Source organism: Camelina sativa, chromosome 19 (assembly GCF_030686135.1).
Source record: "Camelina sativa cultivar CO46 ecotype springtype chromosome 19, ASM3068613v1".
NCBI classification, from domain to species: Eukaryota; Viridiplantae; Streptophyta; class Magnoliopsida; order Brassicales; family Brassicaceae; genus Camelina; species Camelina sativa.
The window spans coordinates 1,221,813-1,240,977 of record NC_141898.1 but is presented as its reverse complement, the minus strand read 5'-3'; the positions used below and the strand labels follow the sequence as shown (position 1 = coordinate 1,240,977).

The window sequence follows — 19,165 nt, the reverse complement described above, 5'->3', positions numbered from 1 at the left end:
CCCTGGCGTAAGGTTACTAGAGGAGAATATTATCAGATCTGTCGTGCACAGTAACAGATTTTATCACCAATGCCATTTTTTCCTTTCTATTCTCCTGCCTGTCACACATCTATTGTCAAATAACCATTATACCCTTCATCTTTTTTATTAATTTTTTCTTTGTTTTTCAGATATAAACGAACAAAACTCTTTCTCTCTCTTCATAATTCTCAATTTTTCTCTTTTTACGACTCTTCATCTTCTTCTTCTTCAATATCAAATTGTCATATGATTTTTCCACTTCTCTGAGTTTTCCTGTATGCAATGATGAATTCATCATGCAGTCAGTTCTACTATGGTCGAATCCTCCGACTGCTCCGCCTCCGTCCGTCGTGGCCGACAAAATATTTGAGGCGAGTTCCAGAGTCGAGACCTCCGTTTGATCCGCTTGCCTCCTCCGTAGTAGGCAAAACCGCTAGGTCTAGTTCCAGAGTTTTTATATCCAACAATTGATAAGCAAAATTGTATGTCTGCAGATCCGGTGGACCATATCCATTCGACCAGGTTTTTGTCCATCCCTATTATGTCTCTTGTTCTCTTGAGTGGACTATATCTGTTTGGTCATGCGTTTTGTGTCCATTGGTAGCAATAAAACTTGTCCACACTGCAGGTCTGCAAATCCGGTGTCCAGTGGGCCATATCCAGCCAACCAGGTTTTTGTCCACCACTATCAAACTTGTCTACACTGCATGATCCGGTGTCTGGTGGACCAGATCTAGCCTACCAGATTTTTGTCCACCACTATCATGTCTTTCTTTCTCTTGAATTGGACCATATCCGTTTGGTATGTGTTTTGTGTCCATTGCTAACTAAAAACGCGTCCACACTGCAGGTCTGCAAATCCAGTGGACCACATCCTGCAGTCAAAGTTTTTGTCCACCATTATTATGTCCTTCAACTCTTGAGTGGACCACACTCAAGGTTTGGTCTGACGATTTGTGTCCACTGCTAACAAAAAAAAAATGTCCACACTACTAAAGTTTGTATATTGAAAGAGAAATATGTTTAAGATGACATAAATAAAAAGATAACAACAAAAGTTAATTTAAGTATTAAATTATGGACTATAAATATAGGACATAAATTGTAGACACACTTTTTTATGAAAAATAAATTTATGTCCATAGTTAATATTGTCTACCGCAGAAACTGTAAAATCTTATATCAAATAATTAATAGTTAGTTTTTTTCTCATTTTTTTTATAAGGGTAAATTTATCTTTTTATTTATGCTACAAAAATAAAAAATGACAATTCTCGTAAGAAAAATTATAAACTGGCATTTCTAACAACTTTTTTTTTTAAATGGCATTTATGGCTAAATTCTCTTACTAGAACCTTTTTCGTGAGTGTCACACAGTCAATGGTGTTGGTGTAGACCTCGTTTTCAAAACGGTGCCGTGTAAGGTTTCTAGAAGGAGAGACGTGAAGGTTCTCGTGGAGAGTGTCACAGTCACACACATGGCATATTCTCAGTGATCTGACTAGAGTATATACATCTGATAAGCCCCACCACTGCTAACCATGTTTCTCCTGACCTCTGTTGAAAGATCCGAACTAAATAATATTCTCTCGGGTCTACCGAACGACCCGCTTTGATGGACTGGATTCCGTGTCCGTGCTGGGGAACCTACGGCGACGAAAACGTCGGCGAGGTGGCGGATCGTGATCCAGTGCTTCTAGTTTCTGGTATCGGAGGCTCAATTCTGCATTCTATGAAGAATGGTTCAAAATCTCAAATCCGCGTTTGGGTTCGGATTTTTTTGGCCAACCTTGCCTTTAAGCAGAGCGTCTGGTCTCTCTATAATCCCAAAACTGGTAATCTCAACTCTCTTTTTGCACTTTTCCTTGTAAAATTTGAGTCTTGCTTTATACTTTTTATTTTAGCAGTCTTTATTTGAGCTTTGATCAGAGAGAGAGAGATGATTTCCAACTTAGATTAAGTTTGAAGTCATGGACTTTTAGATTACCTTATGAGTTAAAGAAAAGTGAGTTATGAATCAGATCATCTTATGATTTTAGATTAGCAGTTTATCTTATGACTTTACTCTTTAAATTATCAGTTTATCTTATAAATCAGATGATTTCGAACTTTAGATTAATGTGTGTTTATTTCTTTTTTTTGGTTGGCAGGTTATACAGAGCCGTTGGATGAGAATATTGAAATCGTGGTCCCTGATGATGACCATGGACTCTATGCAATTGACATTCTAGATCCCTCCTGGGTAAGATCGGTCTTTCACTCCTTAAAATTGCTTGTTACTCGGTACAATGGCTACTTCTATGTAGTTCTTAAGGTTTAGGAGTGAGGATAAGTTAAAGGGAAACTTTATGTCATTATGTGCGACCATTTTTGTCTGTAGTAAGTTGTTCTTTCTTGATGTCTAACCTCAGTGTCTGTTTTGCTGGAATTGTATTTTTTTTTGGTTACCCTGACTTCATTTTTTCGGTTGTTTCATCTTTCTAAATTTGGAGTTAGCTCGTTTACCTGTTATATCTCTGATATCACGAACTTTGCTTTTCTAGTTTGTGAAGCTTTTTCACTTGACGGAGGTTTACCACTTCCACGATATGATAGAAATGTTGGTTGGATGCGGTTATAAGAAGGGGACTACGTTATTCGGATATGGTTACGATTTCCGCCAAAGCAATAGGTGATTTTCTAAACCTTTACTTCTGTCTCACCTGATATTGTAGTTCCCAAGAGTTTTTTAGATGTTTTTGCTTGTGTCATTCTTGCAGGATCGATCTACTTATACTAGGTCTGAAGAAGAAACTGGAAACTGCTTATAAATGTTCAGGGGGCCGAAAAATCACTATCATATCCCATTCGATGGGAGGACTTATGGTTTCATGTTTCATGTATCTTCATCCGGAGGTATTATAATCACCAATTAATATGATGTTCGACAGCTTCTAGCTGATGTTTAGAGAGTCCCCTATTCAAACAGGATAATGAGTGAGTCTCTGTTTTTCTTGTTGGCAGGCTTTTTCCAAGTATGTAAATAAATGGATTACAATTGCAACGCCTTTCCAAGGTGAAACGAATTATCTCTTTTGCAAAAAGTTGTTCATAACAGAAATAGCCGATTTCATAGGTAATGACTTAAAATTTTGTTGACAGGAGCACCAGGGTGCATCAATGATTCACTCTTGACTGGAGTGCAATTTGTGGAAGGGTTAGAAAGTTTCTTTTTTGTGTCACGGTGGACGATGCACCAACTGGTAATATACCCTCAAAGTTTTGGGGTTCTGGCATATATTGTTTGAGTTACACCAAAGCATTTAGATTTTTTGTGAGATTTGAGCTCTTCAGGGTCCATGAAACTCTTATTTTAGACTGATGATGAATCTGTTTTTTTTTCTTTCTTTTTTTGGTTTTAGTTGGTTGAGTGCCCATCTATATATGAGATGATGGGAAATCCTGATTTTAAGTGGAAAAAGCAACCAGAGATTCGAGTTTGGCGTAAGAAGAAATCTGAAAACGACGATGATACTTCTGCAGAACTGGAATCTTTTGGCCTAATCGAGAGTATTGATCTATTCAACAATGCACTGAAAAATAATGAGGTATCAAATCAACGCACTCACCTTTTTTTTCTCGTGTGCATTGGCTTGAGATGTTATTTTGGTCACTGGAGATATAATCAAACATCTAAATTATGTATTGTAGCTAAGCTACGGTGGGAATAAGATAGCTTTACCCTTTAACTTTGCTATCCTCGACTGGGCTGCTAGTACAAGAGAAATTCTCAACAAAGCTCAACTTCCTGATGGAGTTTCCTTCTATAACATTTATGGAGTGTCACTTGATACACCCTTGGATGTTTGGTATGCACCAGAACTATCATAGTGTCTCTATTGCCTGAGATTTTTTGTTGGTTGGTCGATTCTAACTTTTTCACCACGTTAAAAAAGCTGTATTTTTTTCCTGCTACAGTTATGGCACAGAGACTTCTCCGATTGAAGATTTGTCTGAAATATGTCAAACTATGGTGAGTGAAATGACTCTTCTTGAGAAGAGTAGTTAGATCCCTTGTAAAAAATCGAAAAACTTGCGTTTCTCTATCCCACCTTGGATTTGTTATCTCTTGGCATTCTTTCAGTTACTATTATACTTTCATGTTTGATTTGAGAGTCTCTGCATCTTTGAATCTTGTTTCAGCCTGAGTATACATATGTGGATGGAGATGGAACTGTACCTGCCGAATCAGCTGCAGTAAGCTACTTTCTTGTTCATCTCTGAGTTTCTCGGTTTTGGTTAAGCGAATCTGTTACTGGTTCTGTTGTCACTTGTTTGGATCCCTTAACAAAACCCATACGTTTCTTCTAACCTTTCTTTGCAGGCTGCTCAGTTTAAAGCAGTTGCAAGCGTAGGAGTTTCCGGTAGCCATCGTGGGCTTCTCCGTGATAAAAGAGTATTTGAGCTGATCCAACAATGGTTAGGAGTAGAGTCTAAGAAGGCTAAACGGGAACAGTTAAGAACTCGCAAAGTTGTTGATTCTGGCTAAATCCAAAGCCTAGTAGGTAGGCTTACTTATTAAGGATCTTGTTTGAATAGTTCAATAATAAAGAACTTCTTATTATTAGAGTGTGATGATTGTCTTTGTCCCAAAAAAAAAAAAAAGTGTGATTGTAATCAAATTGATATGCTATTGTAAGTTATGACATGTTTGTGCATGGAATTGTAGTACGTAAAAAGAAAGGATATGGAATTCTTATTACATTATTTTTCTATAATGTAGTGGGGACAACAAGTAAAACGTTTCAAGACTAGTCATTCAACAACAGGGCATCCTTTAGCAGCTCCTGATTTTGTTCAAATGACCTTTGTTTTATCCTCATTACAAAACACTGCTAATGGAATCATGCATTAATCATATACCTTTTGCCTTCCTTTTTGTTCCACCAACTAAACATTCAAAATTACTCTGTTGATCTCTTTTTTTTTTAATAAAACGTTTAAAGATTAGTCATTTAACGACACAAGACATCCCCTTAGCAGCTCCTGATCTTGTTCAAGTGACCTTTGTTTTTAACATCATAACAAAACACTGCTAATGGAATCATCAATCATAACCTTTTGCCTTTTTTTTTGTTTGTTTCACCAACTGATTTTCTGAGAACAACATTGTCCAAAATCATCCTGCCAAGAACAAATTGAACCACCTGCATATGTTCTACTTCTACCCCAAGTCATCTTCTTTGCCTAAACATGCAAAATGACTCTGTTTCATCCGTTTGTAAATCCATCCTTACCAATATTTTTTTTTGTTTTAACTTTTGACACTCTCACATGTTTTTTATATTACCATTCTTTCATAAGTAAGTAGTTGCAAAGAAGAAAGAAGATAATATAATGAAATTAATTATTTATTTGCCTTAATTAAACATCTTAATAAAGAAAACAAAGGCAAAAGAAACGACGAATTAAGAAACTAATAAAAATGTAGACTTTTTTTTTTTTTTTGGGGGTTGGGTTGGAGCATTGCAGTTCGAAAAATTGAGAGATTCAGCTGCTAATGCTACTGATTCGCGGATAAACAGAGCTGATGGAATCTATCGGCGACGACGATAAGCTCAGAAGCAAAACAGTTTCTCATCGGAGAAGAATCTCGTTTACGACTCTCCTTCTGCTAATCTCGTTTAGTACGAGGGTCTCTGGTTCGATTGACGAACCTGGAAGAAGAGTGATTGAAGCGAGAACTGGGCAAGACTTGATTTGGGTTGTTCAGCTTTCCGATCTCCATTTCAGTGTTCATCATCCCGAAAGAGCCATTGATTTCAAAAACATTGTTGGTCCTGCTCTGTCTCTGATCAACCCTTCTCTCGTCCTAATCACCGGTGATCTCACAGGTTTATATCTCTCTCCTGATTCACCTATACGTTCGAATTTGTGGATCTCTCGTTTGGTATGGTTCGTTTGATGATGTTTTTTTCCTGGGTTCTTAGGTTTTACTTATGCTTCTTATATGCAAGTCTGAAGCTTTATTGATTTGAGTTCGATCTTTCCCCCTAAAAATTAAAACTTTAGCTTTGGGAACCATTGTGGTTAGATATTGCTATATCCCGTACTTATAAACCTCTCATCTGTACTAGATATATAGCTGGTTGATTCTTGTTCTTAATTTGGTTAATCAGATGGGAAAAGCAAAGACATGTTAACAATGAAGCTAAATGAAGATGAGTGGTTAGAATACGAGAGTGTGATGCAAGATGTTGTCAAAAGAAGTGGGCTGAATAAGAGCATATTCTATGATCTTAGGGGTAACCATGACAACTTTGGTGTTCCCGCTGTTGGTTCATCTACTGATTTCTTCTCCAAGTATAGCATCAATGGACAGATGGGAAGGAAAGAAAATGTTAACGCCATTACTGTTGAGGTTGGTGGTTACTCTCTCCCAGCTTGGTCTATTGTTTTGGTTGAGATCATTGATTGTTTTAAGTTTGGGTTGGTGAAGGACTGATTTGCATTTGAGATGAAGGTTATCTATTACATTGTGCTAACGGTTCTGTGTTTTGTTATTATACAGACTAGCGAACGTAAGCATCTGTTTGTCGGTGTTGACACCACAATGCATATTGGATTACGTGGCCCAACAAATCTCTTTGGGCATCCAACTGATGAGCTTTTGAGCTCACTCGACTCACACCTATCGCAATGGGATAACCAGTCAGCAAAACCTGTGGCAAAAATATCGTTTGGGCATTTCCCGTTGTCATTCACAGCGCTGTCACGTTCTCAAAAGAGCCTTAAAGATGTTTTTCTGAAGCACTCCATCTCAGCTTATTTGTGTGGCCATCTACACTCAAAGTTTGGCAAGAATCTTAAAAGACATCATCACTCTGGTGGTATCAGTTTATCAGATAATGACTTGTTTCAGCTGAATATGAGGCAGAGTAGTGCTGAAATTACTTCCAACTGCTCATTTGGAGCCTTGCCAGCTGCAGACTTCTGGGAATGGGAGATGGGTGACTGGAGAAAAAACAGGGCAATGCGGATCATGGCCATTGATAGGGGCCATGTTTCATACGTTGATCTTGACTTCAAGTCAAAATCTCAGAAGATTATCATATTACCGACCTTTCCGTTAGATTCACGTTTTATGTCAACATCCTTTGCACGTCACAAATATGAATGCCAACATATGATCTCATCATCCTATGACACAATAAGAGCCATTGTGTTTTCTCATTCCCTCGTTGTGGAAGTTGTAGCTAGAGTTTATGACTCGAGCCCTGGATTTGATAATCTGGTCATGGAAGCTCCAATGAGAAAACAAGGAGGTGACACTTCTTCCGGGGCAACATTCTTTTCAGTTCCATGGAATTATAGGGCCTTTGAAGATCCCTTACCTGATAGATTTTGGCTGCAGATAGAAGTCACTGATATCAGAGGCAGATTAACTTTATCAGAAATGCGACCATTTTCTATCAATGGTCTAAGCTCTAAAGTCTCATGGACATGGAATGAGTTTCGTGTCATGGGATGCCAATATGCGGCATTATATTACCCGATTCTTTGGTCTGCTTTATATATGCTGTTACTCGTATTTCTTGTCCCCAAATGCATGATCATAGTTTTCAAGAAGCAGTACACTCTCAAGAAGTTCATTGCGAAGAAGGGACCAATTACACTTGTACTGTGGATTCTCCAAGACCTCTGCAGAATGCCTGTGGTATGGTTCGGTTACACGGCATACCTGTTGTATCTCATATTCTTTCCTTGGTTCTCTGGTGAAGTGTTTACTGATTCGGGGAACAGAACATACATGACTATTATGGGATGGGTGGTCAGTAGCTCAGGCGCAGATAAGAAACATGAATACATTGGACAACCCGATGTAATGGTTCTGGTGATACCACATGTGATATTTGTTGTTATCCCCAGTGTCGTGGTTGTGTGTTGTCTGGTTGCCGAGAGAGAAATGTACAAAGATCACATTCGAACCGTCTCTGGCAAGAAAGAGGATGACCATGTCCATGACTGGGGAAGGAAGAAGAGATCACAACGCCGGTCGCTGCTATTCTCTAACAGAAGACTGTTTCGAAAATCGCTCTTGGTGGCTTCGTTGGCTCTATATTGGAAACATTTCAAGGTACTACTACGTCTATAGTTTGTTTTCTGCTTTGCAATTGTCATCCGTTTTGTTGTTTTATTATATCTGCAATCACTAATGAAAGTAATTGTTTTTTTGACATAACAGAATTGCTGGGCTATAGCTAGAGCATATGAGATGAATGTGGTTCATTATCCAGGTTACAGCCTTGTAGTTCCTTTGTTGCTACTCTATGTTATCTGGAAAACACATCAAGTTCCATGAGATTTGAAAAGAACGCTCTGTGGAACTAATGGTGAGTTATGAGAGTGATTTGATTTTTAGGGATTTTGTTGCATTTTTGTAATGTGTTGTTTGATAGAGTTGGGACATTATTATAGAGTACAATTGGGAAAACCCGAATTTGAGAATCAGATTCCATTATAAGTGGCTCAACAACTACCATTGGACTAATTAAATATGTCTTTAGCAAAGTGTTTTCTTCTAGCACTATCTATCAAAGTTTACGAGTATCCATCAGATAGGAAGAGTATTTTTAACAAGCTGCAAGTGCAATGTGTTTTCTTCTAGCACTATGTATCATGAATCATATCGGATTTTGCTTTGGAATAATATTTGATTTACTTCATATCAGTCTTTTTTGGTCCACTAAGATTCCATCAGTAATTTGGTTTTGCTGAACCCAAAAATGAATGTATGTGTGTGTGTGAGATTATGATAACGAGTCCGGTTCAGTCATGATATGAATCCAAAAGAAACCGCATACATACACACACATTACATCAACTGCTTTGTAATGCAACGAGACTATATTGTAAAAAAATTATAGTTGAAACATTTAACATATGAATAGAGAAGTGCACATGTTTCATCACACAGCATAAGCTAACACAAGAATAAAAATAGAAAGACCATGACAAAAGGTTAAGAAAGAACATACATGAATTCTGTCATGCGAGAACAAGACACACACAGTCAGAAAAGACCAAGACAAAGCAGAAGGAACATACTGCATAAAGTCTCATGCGAGAACAAGGGACACAGAGTCTATTTTTGCGTCTTATTCAGGAAGAGGAACAAGACTCGGAACCAAAGAGCAGTAGTTGAGATAAAAAGAAACTCCTAGACTATTTGCAGTACTTGGTATATTATAAAGTATATATGTTACTAACCGTAGAAATATTGTTATCCAAGTTGAGATCGCTCCATTGTGAAGTTTTCTTCTAGCGGGTGCAAAGTAAATCCATCAAATGATAACTAGGAAAGAACACTAGAGAGTAGAGAGCCAGATGGTACTTTGCGAATAATTCCTTCCTAGGTTTTCCCGAGAGCATCCTTCAAACAAAATAGAGCAGTAAGTTGTGGGAAAGAAAAAACAACACTAAACGTTGAAAAACAATATGCATTACCTGGAACCAATCTTGAAATCATATACATTTTCAAAGCCCTTTGAAATCACACCAGCCCACACCTGAAACAAACAAAGAGGCGGTTAAATAATACAATGCACTTGTGGAATACAATAAAACCTCTATAAATTAATAAAGTCGGAACCAAGATATTTATTAATTTATAAAAATTTTAATTAAATTAATAAAATAAATTAATTAATTTATAAATATACTTTTTCATTTTCATAGTTTTTGAATATTTTCTATTAAAAATAAGATACTTTGTCATAATTCACATTTTTATAGAATTATTTTTTTTAATTTATAATTTTGGCTATAGTAATATGATTGATGACAATAGTTTACTAGATTATCGAGATGAAAACGATAAATGTTTAGAAGTTCAGAGTTTAAAATAAATTGTTGTTAATATCTCTCATGATGAAATATAGGACGCTCCATAATTTTTGGATGAAATTTGAGAAAACAACACCAAATGTTTTTGATGCAATAAGAAAGATTATAGATGAACTCCAACAATAATGCAAATTTAAGAATAGAAATAAACAATATAGCCATATTTCACTAAATTGCCTTAGAGAAATATATATATATATATATATATATATATATATATATCTCGTTTATATCATTATTAATTTATGATATTGATGAGACCATATTTTTACATATGATTTAAAAAAAAATATTATCTTATTATTTTATCGAATTGTATCATTTTTTACATCGGTCCAATTCGAGGTTGGAAAAATTTATTAATTTAGAGCGAGTATTAATTTAAAGAGGTTCTATTGTATGTGTAAGCAAATAGAGTGTTAACTGACACTTTTCATCAATCACGTGTTTAGCCTCCACATCTTGAAGAAAGTGGGGGCTATCTCTAAGTGGTTGAGCAATTCTGTCAATAATTATGATAATTTCGGACTATGTTTGAACAAGTTTGATTCTTTTTTCAAAGCAGTTAATAAGAAGACATATTTGTTTAGAAGATATATTTTCCATAATATTCTCTTAGGTTGTCCATATTATATTATGTGTTGAATTATCTACGAGCAAAAAGTATTTGAAAGGATCGATCAATAAGTTTCGTACTTATCAATCTAATAATCTATTACATCTCTAAATATATTTAGTGAAATATGTCTTCTAAACAAAGATTTCAAATCCGCATCCTATTTGATTTGTAAATAACTTTCCTACAAATTGGCTTGTTTGAGCTGATTTCTTTTATTGAAAAAAAAAAAGATTTTTTACACCAATTTGAAAGCTTTTGCTAGGGAAGTTGGGTCCATCACCAATGAAGACAACAACAAGCTAATGAACAACTAGACTAGAGAACTTTATTGATAATACTACACTAACAACTATATTTATGTCGCGTCACTTACTCTTTCTCTTTAGGGATTTTGTTGCATATTTGTAATGTGTTGTTTGATAGAGTTGAGACATTATTATAGAGTACAATTGGGAAAAACCGAATTTGAGAATCAGATTCCATTATAAGTGGCTCAACCAACAACTACCATTGGACTAAATTAGAGATGTCTTTAGCAAAGTAATATTCCTTAACCACCAATTCTGTAAAAAAAAAACATATATTTTTTTTATCATCTGAATTTATTATTGATAGCAAATTATGGAAACAATTACATATGATTCTATCATGGGCAATTTCTTCTGACCCTATTAGATTCACTACAAACACTCTTGCTCTCTTGTGCTTCATGTTCTTGATGGTCACATCCTTCTCTATGTTCACCTTCATGTGTATGTAGAATCACGGCGAACGGTGATAATTGCGCATCGCTGGAAATCGTCTGTAAATTTATCTCCATTAATTTATACAATTAATAAATCGTAATATCTGGGGCTCGAACTCCAGATCTCCTGATGTAGAAACATTAATAAACTGTAAGCCAACTATTGGGATAAAGGATTTCCACGAAAAAAAAAAAAAACATATCTACTTTTTACAAATAATTATTCTGTATCCTTTTGCTTTTTTTTTTTTTTTATTATTTTTAACAGCTGGACCAAAAGTAAAAAAGCGGTTTAGCTCTCTATCCGCCGGTAAAAAATACTCACTAGAATAAAATAAGGAATGACGTCAGCAAAAGCGTGGTGTGTTACTGTGAACTCACATCAAAATCATATGTCGCCGTAACAGTCAAACACCCAAATAAATACTTAAAATTAAATTCTTCTTTCTGAAACAATTTTCAAGTTTTTAATTTTCGGAAACATCATTCAGTGGAGTTAAGTTTTTTTTTTTAATTAATCAAAATTTATATTTAAGTCGCAATCGCTTTGATCAATTCATTCGTCTCCGTAATACCTTTTCTTCTTCTTCTTCAGTAAGCTTCCTCTCCGCCACTGTCTGTACCTGAAGACTACTTTTTTTTTTTTTTTTTGGCAGAAAAATCGCTGCTTTATTTATCCCATTCGAGGTTTTCTTCTTTTGCGTTATTGCTCCTTCGTACTCAACTAGTGATATTTGTTTCTAAATTAGGTTTTATTTTGCAAATTCTGTCTACATTTTATCAGTCTCAGTCTATGTTACAGATGACAATGGATGCTGATGTGATGGAAACTGAGACCGTTGATCAAGTCGTCTCTGCCTCTCCTCTCCAATTTGCAAGAAGGTTTTTTCTTTTTTTCCTTATGTATTCAACTCTCTGTTTTTGCTATCCTCAGAGAAGCCATTGATCTGGCTTTATCTAATATTTGATGTTTTTTTTATATTACCCAGTTATCAGGTTGAGGCTCTTGATAAAGCTATCAATCAGAACACTATTGTCTTCTTGGAGACTGGTTCTGGCAAGACCCTTATTGCCATTATGCTTCTTCGTAACTATGCCTACCTTTTTCGCAAGCCTTCACCCTCTTTCTCTGTCTTCTTGGTTCCTCAAGTTGTTCTTGTCACTCAGGTTTCTTTAACTCCTATAGTGTACACATAGAATGTGATATGCATTAGTACTTGTCCTTTTGTTCTACAATTTATGTATTAAAGATTGCTGCTTTTTTCCAAATTTAGAAACATTACTGTCACTTTCTCCATTATTGGTGTGAGACTGAGATAGATATAAAAGAATAATGTACAAATTTTTTTGACTTTGTGCTTGTGTGTTATACGCAGCAAGCAGAAGCACTGAAGATGCATACTGATCTACAAGTGGGTATGTATTGGGGAGACATGGGGGTTGACTTTTGGGATTCTTCAACTTGGAAACAACAAGTCGACAAATATGAGGTCTCCTTTCCTTATTTTGACCACTCATATTCTCATTTAGTTTTTTTCTGCTGAAAGGCACTACTTAGGTTTCATGTTTGCTCTGGTTGCACATCCATGTAGGCCCACATTTTCAAACCGTTTGGAGTTTCAAGTGTTCACTCTTTCTATTTTTTTCTCCCTTGGTTTCACAAGTGCAGGTTCTGGTGATGACCCCTGCCATTTTGCTCGGTGCTTTGAGGCATAGTTTTCTGAACTTCAGCATGATCAAGGTTCTAATAGTTGATGAGTGTCATCATGCTCGGGGAAAGCACCCCTATGCTTGTATCATGAGGGTGAGCACGAAAAAAAAATACTCCTAGCTGGAGAACTCAGACCTGAATGAAATCTCATTGAAACATAGGAAATTTCTAGTTTTGCAATGTAACTTTGCTCCTTTTGACAAAATGGCTCCTTTTTTATGCAGGAGTTTTATCACAAGGAGTTGAATTCTGGAACTTCTGATCTTCCACGGATATTTGGGATGACTGCATCCCTTGTGAAAACAAAGGGTATATATGCATTTAACATTCTTTCTTGATTGGATTTATACATTATATTTTTGCGTTTTCTATTTGTCTTTTCAAGTTTGGTTTTGGTTTTCTTCTTTGTCTTTTTTTCTTTCCTCTCAACTAAGGTGAAAATCTGGATAGCTACTGGAAGAAGATTCATGAACTCGAAACTCTAATGAATTCAAAGGTTGCTTCTTTTCTTTATCTTGAAATTTTGGTATTGTCTCTCCTGTTATATATGCTTTTGAGTTACAGATAATGAATTCTTTTTTTCTTCTAACCTATCAAAGGTGCCGTTAGAATTAGAAACTCTTACTTAAGATTGATATTTTTGTTTGGTATACTGACTACAGAGTCATTGCAAATATTTGTTGTCCGTTTATTTTTCGATCCTACAGTGAACATACATCATTGGTATCTGATGCAGAAGCATCATATTTCGTAGTTGCCATTTTAAACTGCAGCAAGAGTGTTGATTCTCAAGTGCTGCCCTGTCTCAATATTATAAAACTGAACCATATTTTCATTTTGAAAAGGAAATAATATTATAGGCTGGTTTTATCTTGCTTACTCCATCATAGTAATAAATTTGTTTGATTAATAAAGGTCTATACCTGTGAGAATGAGGCTGTGCTGGCTGGGTTTGTCCCCTTTTCTACACCAAGGTTCAAGTTCTACCAGCACATCGAAATATCAAATAACAAACGAGCAAGCTTGGTAGAGAAGCTAAAAAAACTAACAATGAAGGTACGTGAACTAAGGATTAAAGTTTGTATGATAAATTTTTTTTGGGTTTTGAATCACAAAATCATAGAATGAATCTTTTTTTAGTCTTTTAGAATGTAGCTCATATTTATGGTCATTCTTCTATCATACTTAATTATGAAATTGTTAACTGATGGTAGACTTATTTTCAGCATTGCTTATCCCTTGCAACCTTGGATCTCAAATCCCATACTGTTGATTCTATAAAGAAGAGACTGTCGAAGATCGAGTCAACTCTAACATATTGTTTGGATGATCTCGGAATTTTGCTGGCGCAGAAGGTATATTTTTTCGTGGTGCTGCTTTAAGGTTTTAGATTACATAAGAAAGTAAGGAGTATGGTAATATTTGTGATTTTTACAACAGGCTGCTCAGTCATTGTCAGCCAGTCAGAATGACTTTTTCTTGTGGGGCGAACTAAACATGTTTAGCCTGACCTTGGTTAAAAAATTCTGTTCTGATGCTTCACAGGCGTTTTTGGCTGACATACCTCATGGTAGTTTTTTGTTTCCTGACATGTTAATATGTTATGATTGAAGATTCATTCATTTCTTTATTTTTCTCACCTCTTTGGTTCATTTCATGTGTAAATAGGTCGTGATTGGAGTGTTGTTTCGAACATAAAAGGAAATGTGGAGGTAGGTCTCCTAACATCCAAAACAGTCTGCCTCGTTGAGACTCTTCTTGGTTACAGGTTTGGATCGCATGCACAGTTTTGTTTCTGCTTATTGTACTGGAGTTTGAGATGACGATCTGAAATGAAAAAACCTTGAATGTTTGACATTGCTTAAATCAACTCATATTGGAGTACTGTATACTACAATGCTTTTTTCAAACCTTTGTATTTTTCCAATTCTGTTTCTCTCAATTTTTATTGATACAGCTCCTTGGAGAACATACGGTGCATTATATTTGTGGATAGGGTGATAACAGCCATTGTACTGGAATCCCTTTTGGCTGAGATTCTTCCAAATTGTAATAACTGGAAAACCAAGTACGTTGCAGGAATTAACTCTGGTCTACAAAATCAAACTCGGAAGAAGCAAAATGAAATTGTGGAAGATTTCCGGAAAGGCTTGGTATGGTCGAGTTCCTCTGAACTGTTGTAATTATCTGCTTACTGTTATCTTTAGTTCTGAGTAACCTGTTCTTATTTGTAGGTAAACATCATTGTAGCAACATCTATTCTAGAGGAGGGTCTAGATGTTCAAAGTTGCAATCTTGTTATCAGATTTGACCCTGTATCCAACATTTGCAGTTTCATACAATCTCGTGGGCGTGCTAGGATGCAAAATTCAGATTATTTGATGATGGTGGAAAGGTATGTTACATATATGGCTGGTCTTCATAGAGTTTACAGCCCCATGCTTAACAGAATCTAATATTTTTCTCACTCATTGCCACTTGCAGCGGAGATCTGTTAACACAATCTCGGTTAAAGAAATATATTTCTGGTGGGAAAAGAATGCGTGAGGAGTCTTTGCATCATTCTCTTGTTCCCTGTCCACCTCTTCCAGATGATTCAGACGAACTATTCTTCCGCGTCGAAAGTACTGGCGCAACTGTAACTCTTAGCTCAAGTGTCAGCTTAATATATCATTACTGCTCAAGGCTCCCATCAGATGAGTTAGTCCAATACCAGCTTCATCAGATATTTTTCCTTTATTTAAAACTTTGCGTCTTTATAATTCCTTTCTGATCTTTGTTTCTCTTCTTGAAAAGGTACTTCAAACCAGCTCCTAGATTCGATATAAACAAGGATCTGGGGATTTGCACCCTTTACCTTCCTAAGAGCTGCCCAGTAAAAGAAGTTAAAGCTCAAGCGAATAGTAAAGTGTTAAAACATATTGTCTGTCTAGAAGCTTGCATTCAACTGCACGAAGTCGGAGCTTTAAGTGATCATCTTGTGCCGGACATGGTTGTGGCGGAAACTGTCGCACAAAAACTCGGTAAAATCTTCTGCACATATGTAAATTTGGGATGTATAATAAATCTCTCGTTTAATGAGGGTTGAGTTTGCAGAGAAAATCCACTATAACACAGAACAGCCATGTTACTTCCCCCCAGAGCTAGTCTCCCAGTTTTCAGCACAGCCGCAGACAACATACCACTTCTACTTAATAAGAATGGCGCCAAACTCTCCAAGAAAATTTCATCTAAACGATGTTTTGCTGGGCACTAGAGTTGAACTTGAAGATGACATTGGGAACACAGGCTTCAGGTTGGAAGATCATAAGGGTACAATAGCCGTGACATTGAGTTATGTGGGAGCGTTTCACCTTACACAAGAGGAGGTATTTATCTCATTCAAACTCGTAGGAATCATTTCTCGTAGTCCAAATTTGAGCCGTCTCTGTATTTTCTTCTGTTCAGGTCCTTGTGTGTAGAAGATTTCAGATAACTCTTTTCCGAGTTCTTTTAGATCAGAGTGTGGAAAATTTGATGGAGGCTTTGGATGGATTGCATCTCAGAGATGGGGTAGCACTTGATTATCTACTAGTTCCATCCACTTATTCTCATGAAACATCTCTTATTGATTGGGCAGTGATCAGATCCGTGAATCTAACTTGTCATAAAGCTTTGGAAAAACACTTAAATTGTTCGACCAACGGTGCTTCTCGATTGCTACATACAAAAGACGGCTTGTTTTGTACTTGTGTCGTACAAAATGCATTGGTTTACACACCACATAACGGATATGTCTACTGCACGAATGGCATTCTTAACAATCTAAACGCGAAATCGTTATTGACGAAGAGAGAGACTGGCGATAAGACTTATATTGAGTACTATGAGAAACGGTACATATATGTATACACAGAATGTTTATACAATCCAATATGTTCTCACTATTGATATATTTGTTGCTCCTTTTATTCTGTTTTTGGATGCTGAATTCTATAATCTTGTTGCAGGCATGGGATTAATTTAAATTTTGTGGATGAACCCCTTCTGAATGGAAGACACATATTCACGCTGCATAATTATCTCCACATGACCAAGAAGAAAAAGGAGAAAGGTATAATCTTTAACCACAGGATGTGATTGAGTTCCTTATCATGTCTTGTTAGATTCATATGTGATATATTCTTTTTACTGCAGAGCATGACAGGGAGTTTGTTGAACTACCTCCTGAACTGTGTCATATTATTTTGTCCCCAATATCAGTTGATATTATCTATTCATATACTTTCATCCCTTCTGTTATGCAACGCATTGAATCTTTGCTTATAGCATACAACCTGAAGAAGAGCATCCCGGAAGTCAATATTCCAACAATCAAGGTAGAACTTGGGGCTTCCAAGCTGATACACATATTGTATGGTTTTTCATTTTTTTTTTTTTCATCGAATGCTTTTGGTTTACTTGTGAGTACAGGTTCTGGAAGCTATAACGACAAAAAAGTGCCAAGATCAGTTTCACCTTGAATCACTAGAAACTCTTGGCGACTCTTTTCTGAAATATGCTGTTTGTCAGCAACTATTCCAACACTGTCGTACTCACCATGAGGGTCTTCTTAGCACGAAGAAAGATGGAATGATTTCAAATGTTATGCTCTGCAAACTTGGTTGTGAGCAGAAACTTCAGGTAAACATTCTTCAGTCTTAACAACTCTCGAACTGCTGGAATGAAGTACCCAGTGCATTGAGGCTCTATAGAAATGTTTAGTTTTCAGCAGGTTGACTATCAAATTATTGCATGTGTGGTTAGTGTTAAAATGTGAAATTATCTTTTTTGAATACAGGGATTTATCCGCAATGAGTGTTTTGAACCTAAATGTTGGATGGTTCCCGGTCAATCGTCTGAAGCGTATACTCTTGTTAATGATACCCTACCTGAGTCTAGAAACATATACGTTACTAGTAGGAGGAATTTGAAACGAAAGAGTGTGGCTGATGTTGTAGAATCACTAATTGGTGCATATCTCAGCGAGGGAGGTGAACTTGCAGCTTTGTTGTTCATGAATTGGGTGGGTATAAAGATCGATTTCACAACTACGAAGATCGAGCGAGAGTCCCTGATACAAGCAGAGAAGCTTGTGAATGTAGATTATATGGAGTCGTTGTTGAAATACAAATTTGAGGACAAGTCTCTTCTAGTTGAAGCATTGACTCATGGTTCATACATGATTCCTGAAATTCCAAGATGCTATCAGGTCCGATGGCTTCTCGATACTAATTTGCTTTATTTTCTTTTGGCGTTTTGAATAATACTAATTTGACTCTACTGCAGCGGTTGGAGTTCCTCGGTGACTCGGTATTGGATTATCTCATAACAAAACATCTTTACGACAAATATCCTTGTATGACTCCTGGACTGCTAACCGACATGCGATCAGCTTCTGTTAACAATGAATGCTATGCTCAAGTGGCAGTGAAAGCAAACCTGGACAAACACATCCTGCATGCGTCTCATGATCTCCACAAGCACATCTCTAGAACAGTCAGTGAGTTTGAACGGTCGTCTTTGCAATCCACTTTTGGATGGGAATCCGATGTATCTTTCCCTAAGGTAACACATTTTGAAAACAAGTACCTTAACTTCTACCTTTTTTTTCTTTTTTTTTGTCTCACTGTCTTTGCCATTGTCAGGTTCTTGGAGATGTGATAGAATCTTTAGCAGGCGCGATATTTGTAGACTCAGGTTACAACAAGGGTGTAGTGTTTGCGAGCATTAAACCGCTCTTAGGTTGTATGATAACTCCAGAGACTGTCAAGTTGCATCCTGTGAGAGAGTTGACAGAATTATGCCAGAAAGCGCAGTTTGAGTTGAGCAAAGCGAAAGGTTTCAAAAATGGTGAAGCTTATTTCACGGTTGAGGTGAAAGCTAAGGAAATGAGTTTTGCTCACACAGCAGAGGCCTCTGATAAGAAAATGGCCAAGAAATTGGCTTACAAACAAGTCTTGAATTCACTTACAGAGTCTCTTCCTGCCTCCTAGATTTCTTTCTCTTGTGGAACTGAATTAGAGCTTTGACTCTCTCTATTGGCTATTAATAATAATTATCGTCATTATTATTTTTTGGTTAATTCTATTCTCCCACAGAACTCCTGTACTGTATTATTCTTGATTAGAAATAATTCTTGTGACGTTTGGTTGTGATCAAGTAA

At 36.5% G+C, this 19,165-nt stretch overlaps 3 protein-coding genes and 1 long non-coding RNA gene across 12 annotated transcripts; all 4 read left to right on the top strand.

The window, feature by feature from the left end:
• The first annotated feature begins 178 nt into the window (after window positions 1–178).
• Window positions 179–1,229, top strand: LOC104763957 (uncharacterized). Its single transcript, XR_763708.2, has 3 exons — window positions 179–543; window positions 650–692; window positions 872–1,229. It is a non-coding gene; the product is annotated as an uncharacterized LOC104763957 (long non-coding RNA).
• Window positions 1,230–1,242: 13 nt separating this feature from the next.
• Window positions 1,243–4,767, top strand: LOC104763956 (phospholipase A(1) LCAT3). The gene is made up of 11 exons (XM_010487370.3): window positions 1,243–1,856; window positions 2,172–2,263; window positions 2,565–2,692; window positions 2,781–2,916; window positions 3,025–3,076; window positions 3,163–3,263; window positions 3,423–3,608; window positions 3,712–3,869; window positions 3,979–4,033; window positions 4,204–4,257; window positions 4,385–4,767. Exons 1-11 carry the CDS (start codon window positions 1,637–1,639, stop codon window positions 4,547–4,549), a joined length of 1,347 nt encoding a protein of 448 aa, XP_010485672.2. The 5' UTR covers window positions 1,243–1,636; the 3' UTR covers window positions 4,550–4,767.
• Window positions 4,768–5,373: 606 nt separating this feature from the next.
• LOC104763955 (putative metallophosphoesterase At3g03305) lies at window positions 5,374–8,571 on the top strand. Its single transcript, XM_010487369.3, has 4 exons — window positions 5,374–5,894; window positions 6,180–6,421; window positions 6,572–8,137; window positions 8,246–8,571. The coding sequence occupies exons 1-4, from the start codon at window positions 5,591–5,593 to the stop codon at window positions 8,360–8,362; spliced, it is 2,229 nt and encodes a 742-aa protein (XP_010485671.2). The 5' UTR covers window positions 5,374–5,590; the 3' UTR covers window positions 8,363–8,571.
• A 3,112-nt stretch (window positions 8,572–11,683) lies between these two features.
• Window positions 11,684–19,084, top strand: LOC104763954 (endoribonuclease Dicer homolog 2). Of its 9 annotated transcripts, none has more exons than XM_087501938.1 (24): window positions 11,684–11,765; window positions 11,866–11,957; window positions 12,073–12,152; window positions 12,260–12,437; window positions 12,647–12,760; window positions 12,940–13,074; window positions 13,206–13,290; window positions 13,416–13,477; window positions 13,897–14,037; window positions 14,208–14,336; window positions 14,422–14,551; window positions 14,650–14,749; window positions 14,939–15,134; window positions 15,216–15,376; window positions 15,466–15,681; window positions 15,778–16,004; window positions 16,078–16,349; window positions 16,429–16,856; window positions 16,971–17,074; window positions 17,158–17,339; window positions 17,434–17,643; window positions 17,801–18,211; window positions 18,289–18,567; window positions 18,648–19,084. In XM_087501938.1, the coding sequence occupies exons 3-24, from the start codon at window positions 12,073–12,075 to the stop codon at window positions 18,993–18,995; spliced, it is 4,188 nt and encodes a 1,395-aa protein (XP_087358064.1). In that variant the 5' UTR covers window positions 11,684–11,765; window positions 11,866–11,957; the 3' UTR covers window positions 18,996–19,084. The 9 variants fall into 9 exon arrangements, with proteins under 9 accessions (XP_087358064.1, XP_010485667.2, XP_087358063.1 ...); XM_087501937.1 differs by having other exon boundaries at window positions 11,720–11,765; window positions 12,061–12,152; XM_010487365.3 differs by lacking the exon at window positions 11,866–11,957 and having other exon boundaries at window positions 11,684–11,864; window positions 12,061–12,152.
• Window positions 19,085–19,165: the final 81 nt, after the last annotated feature.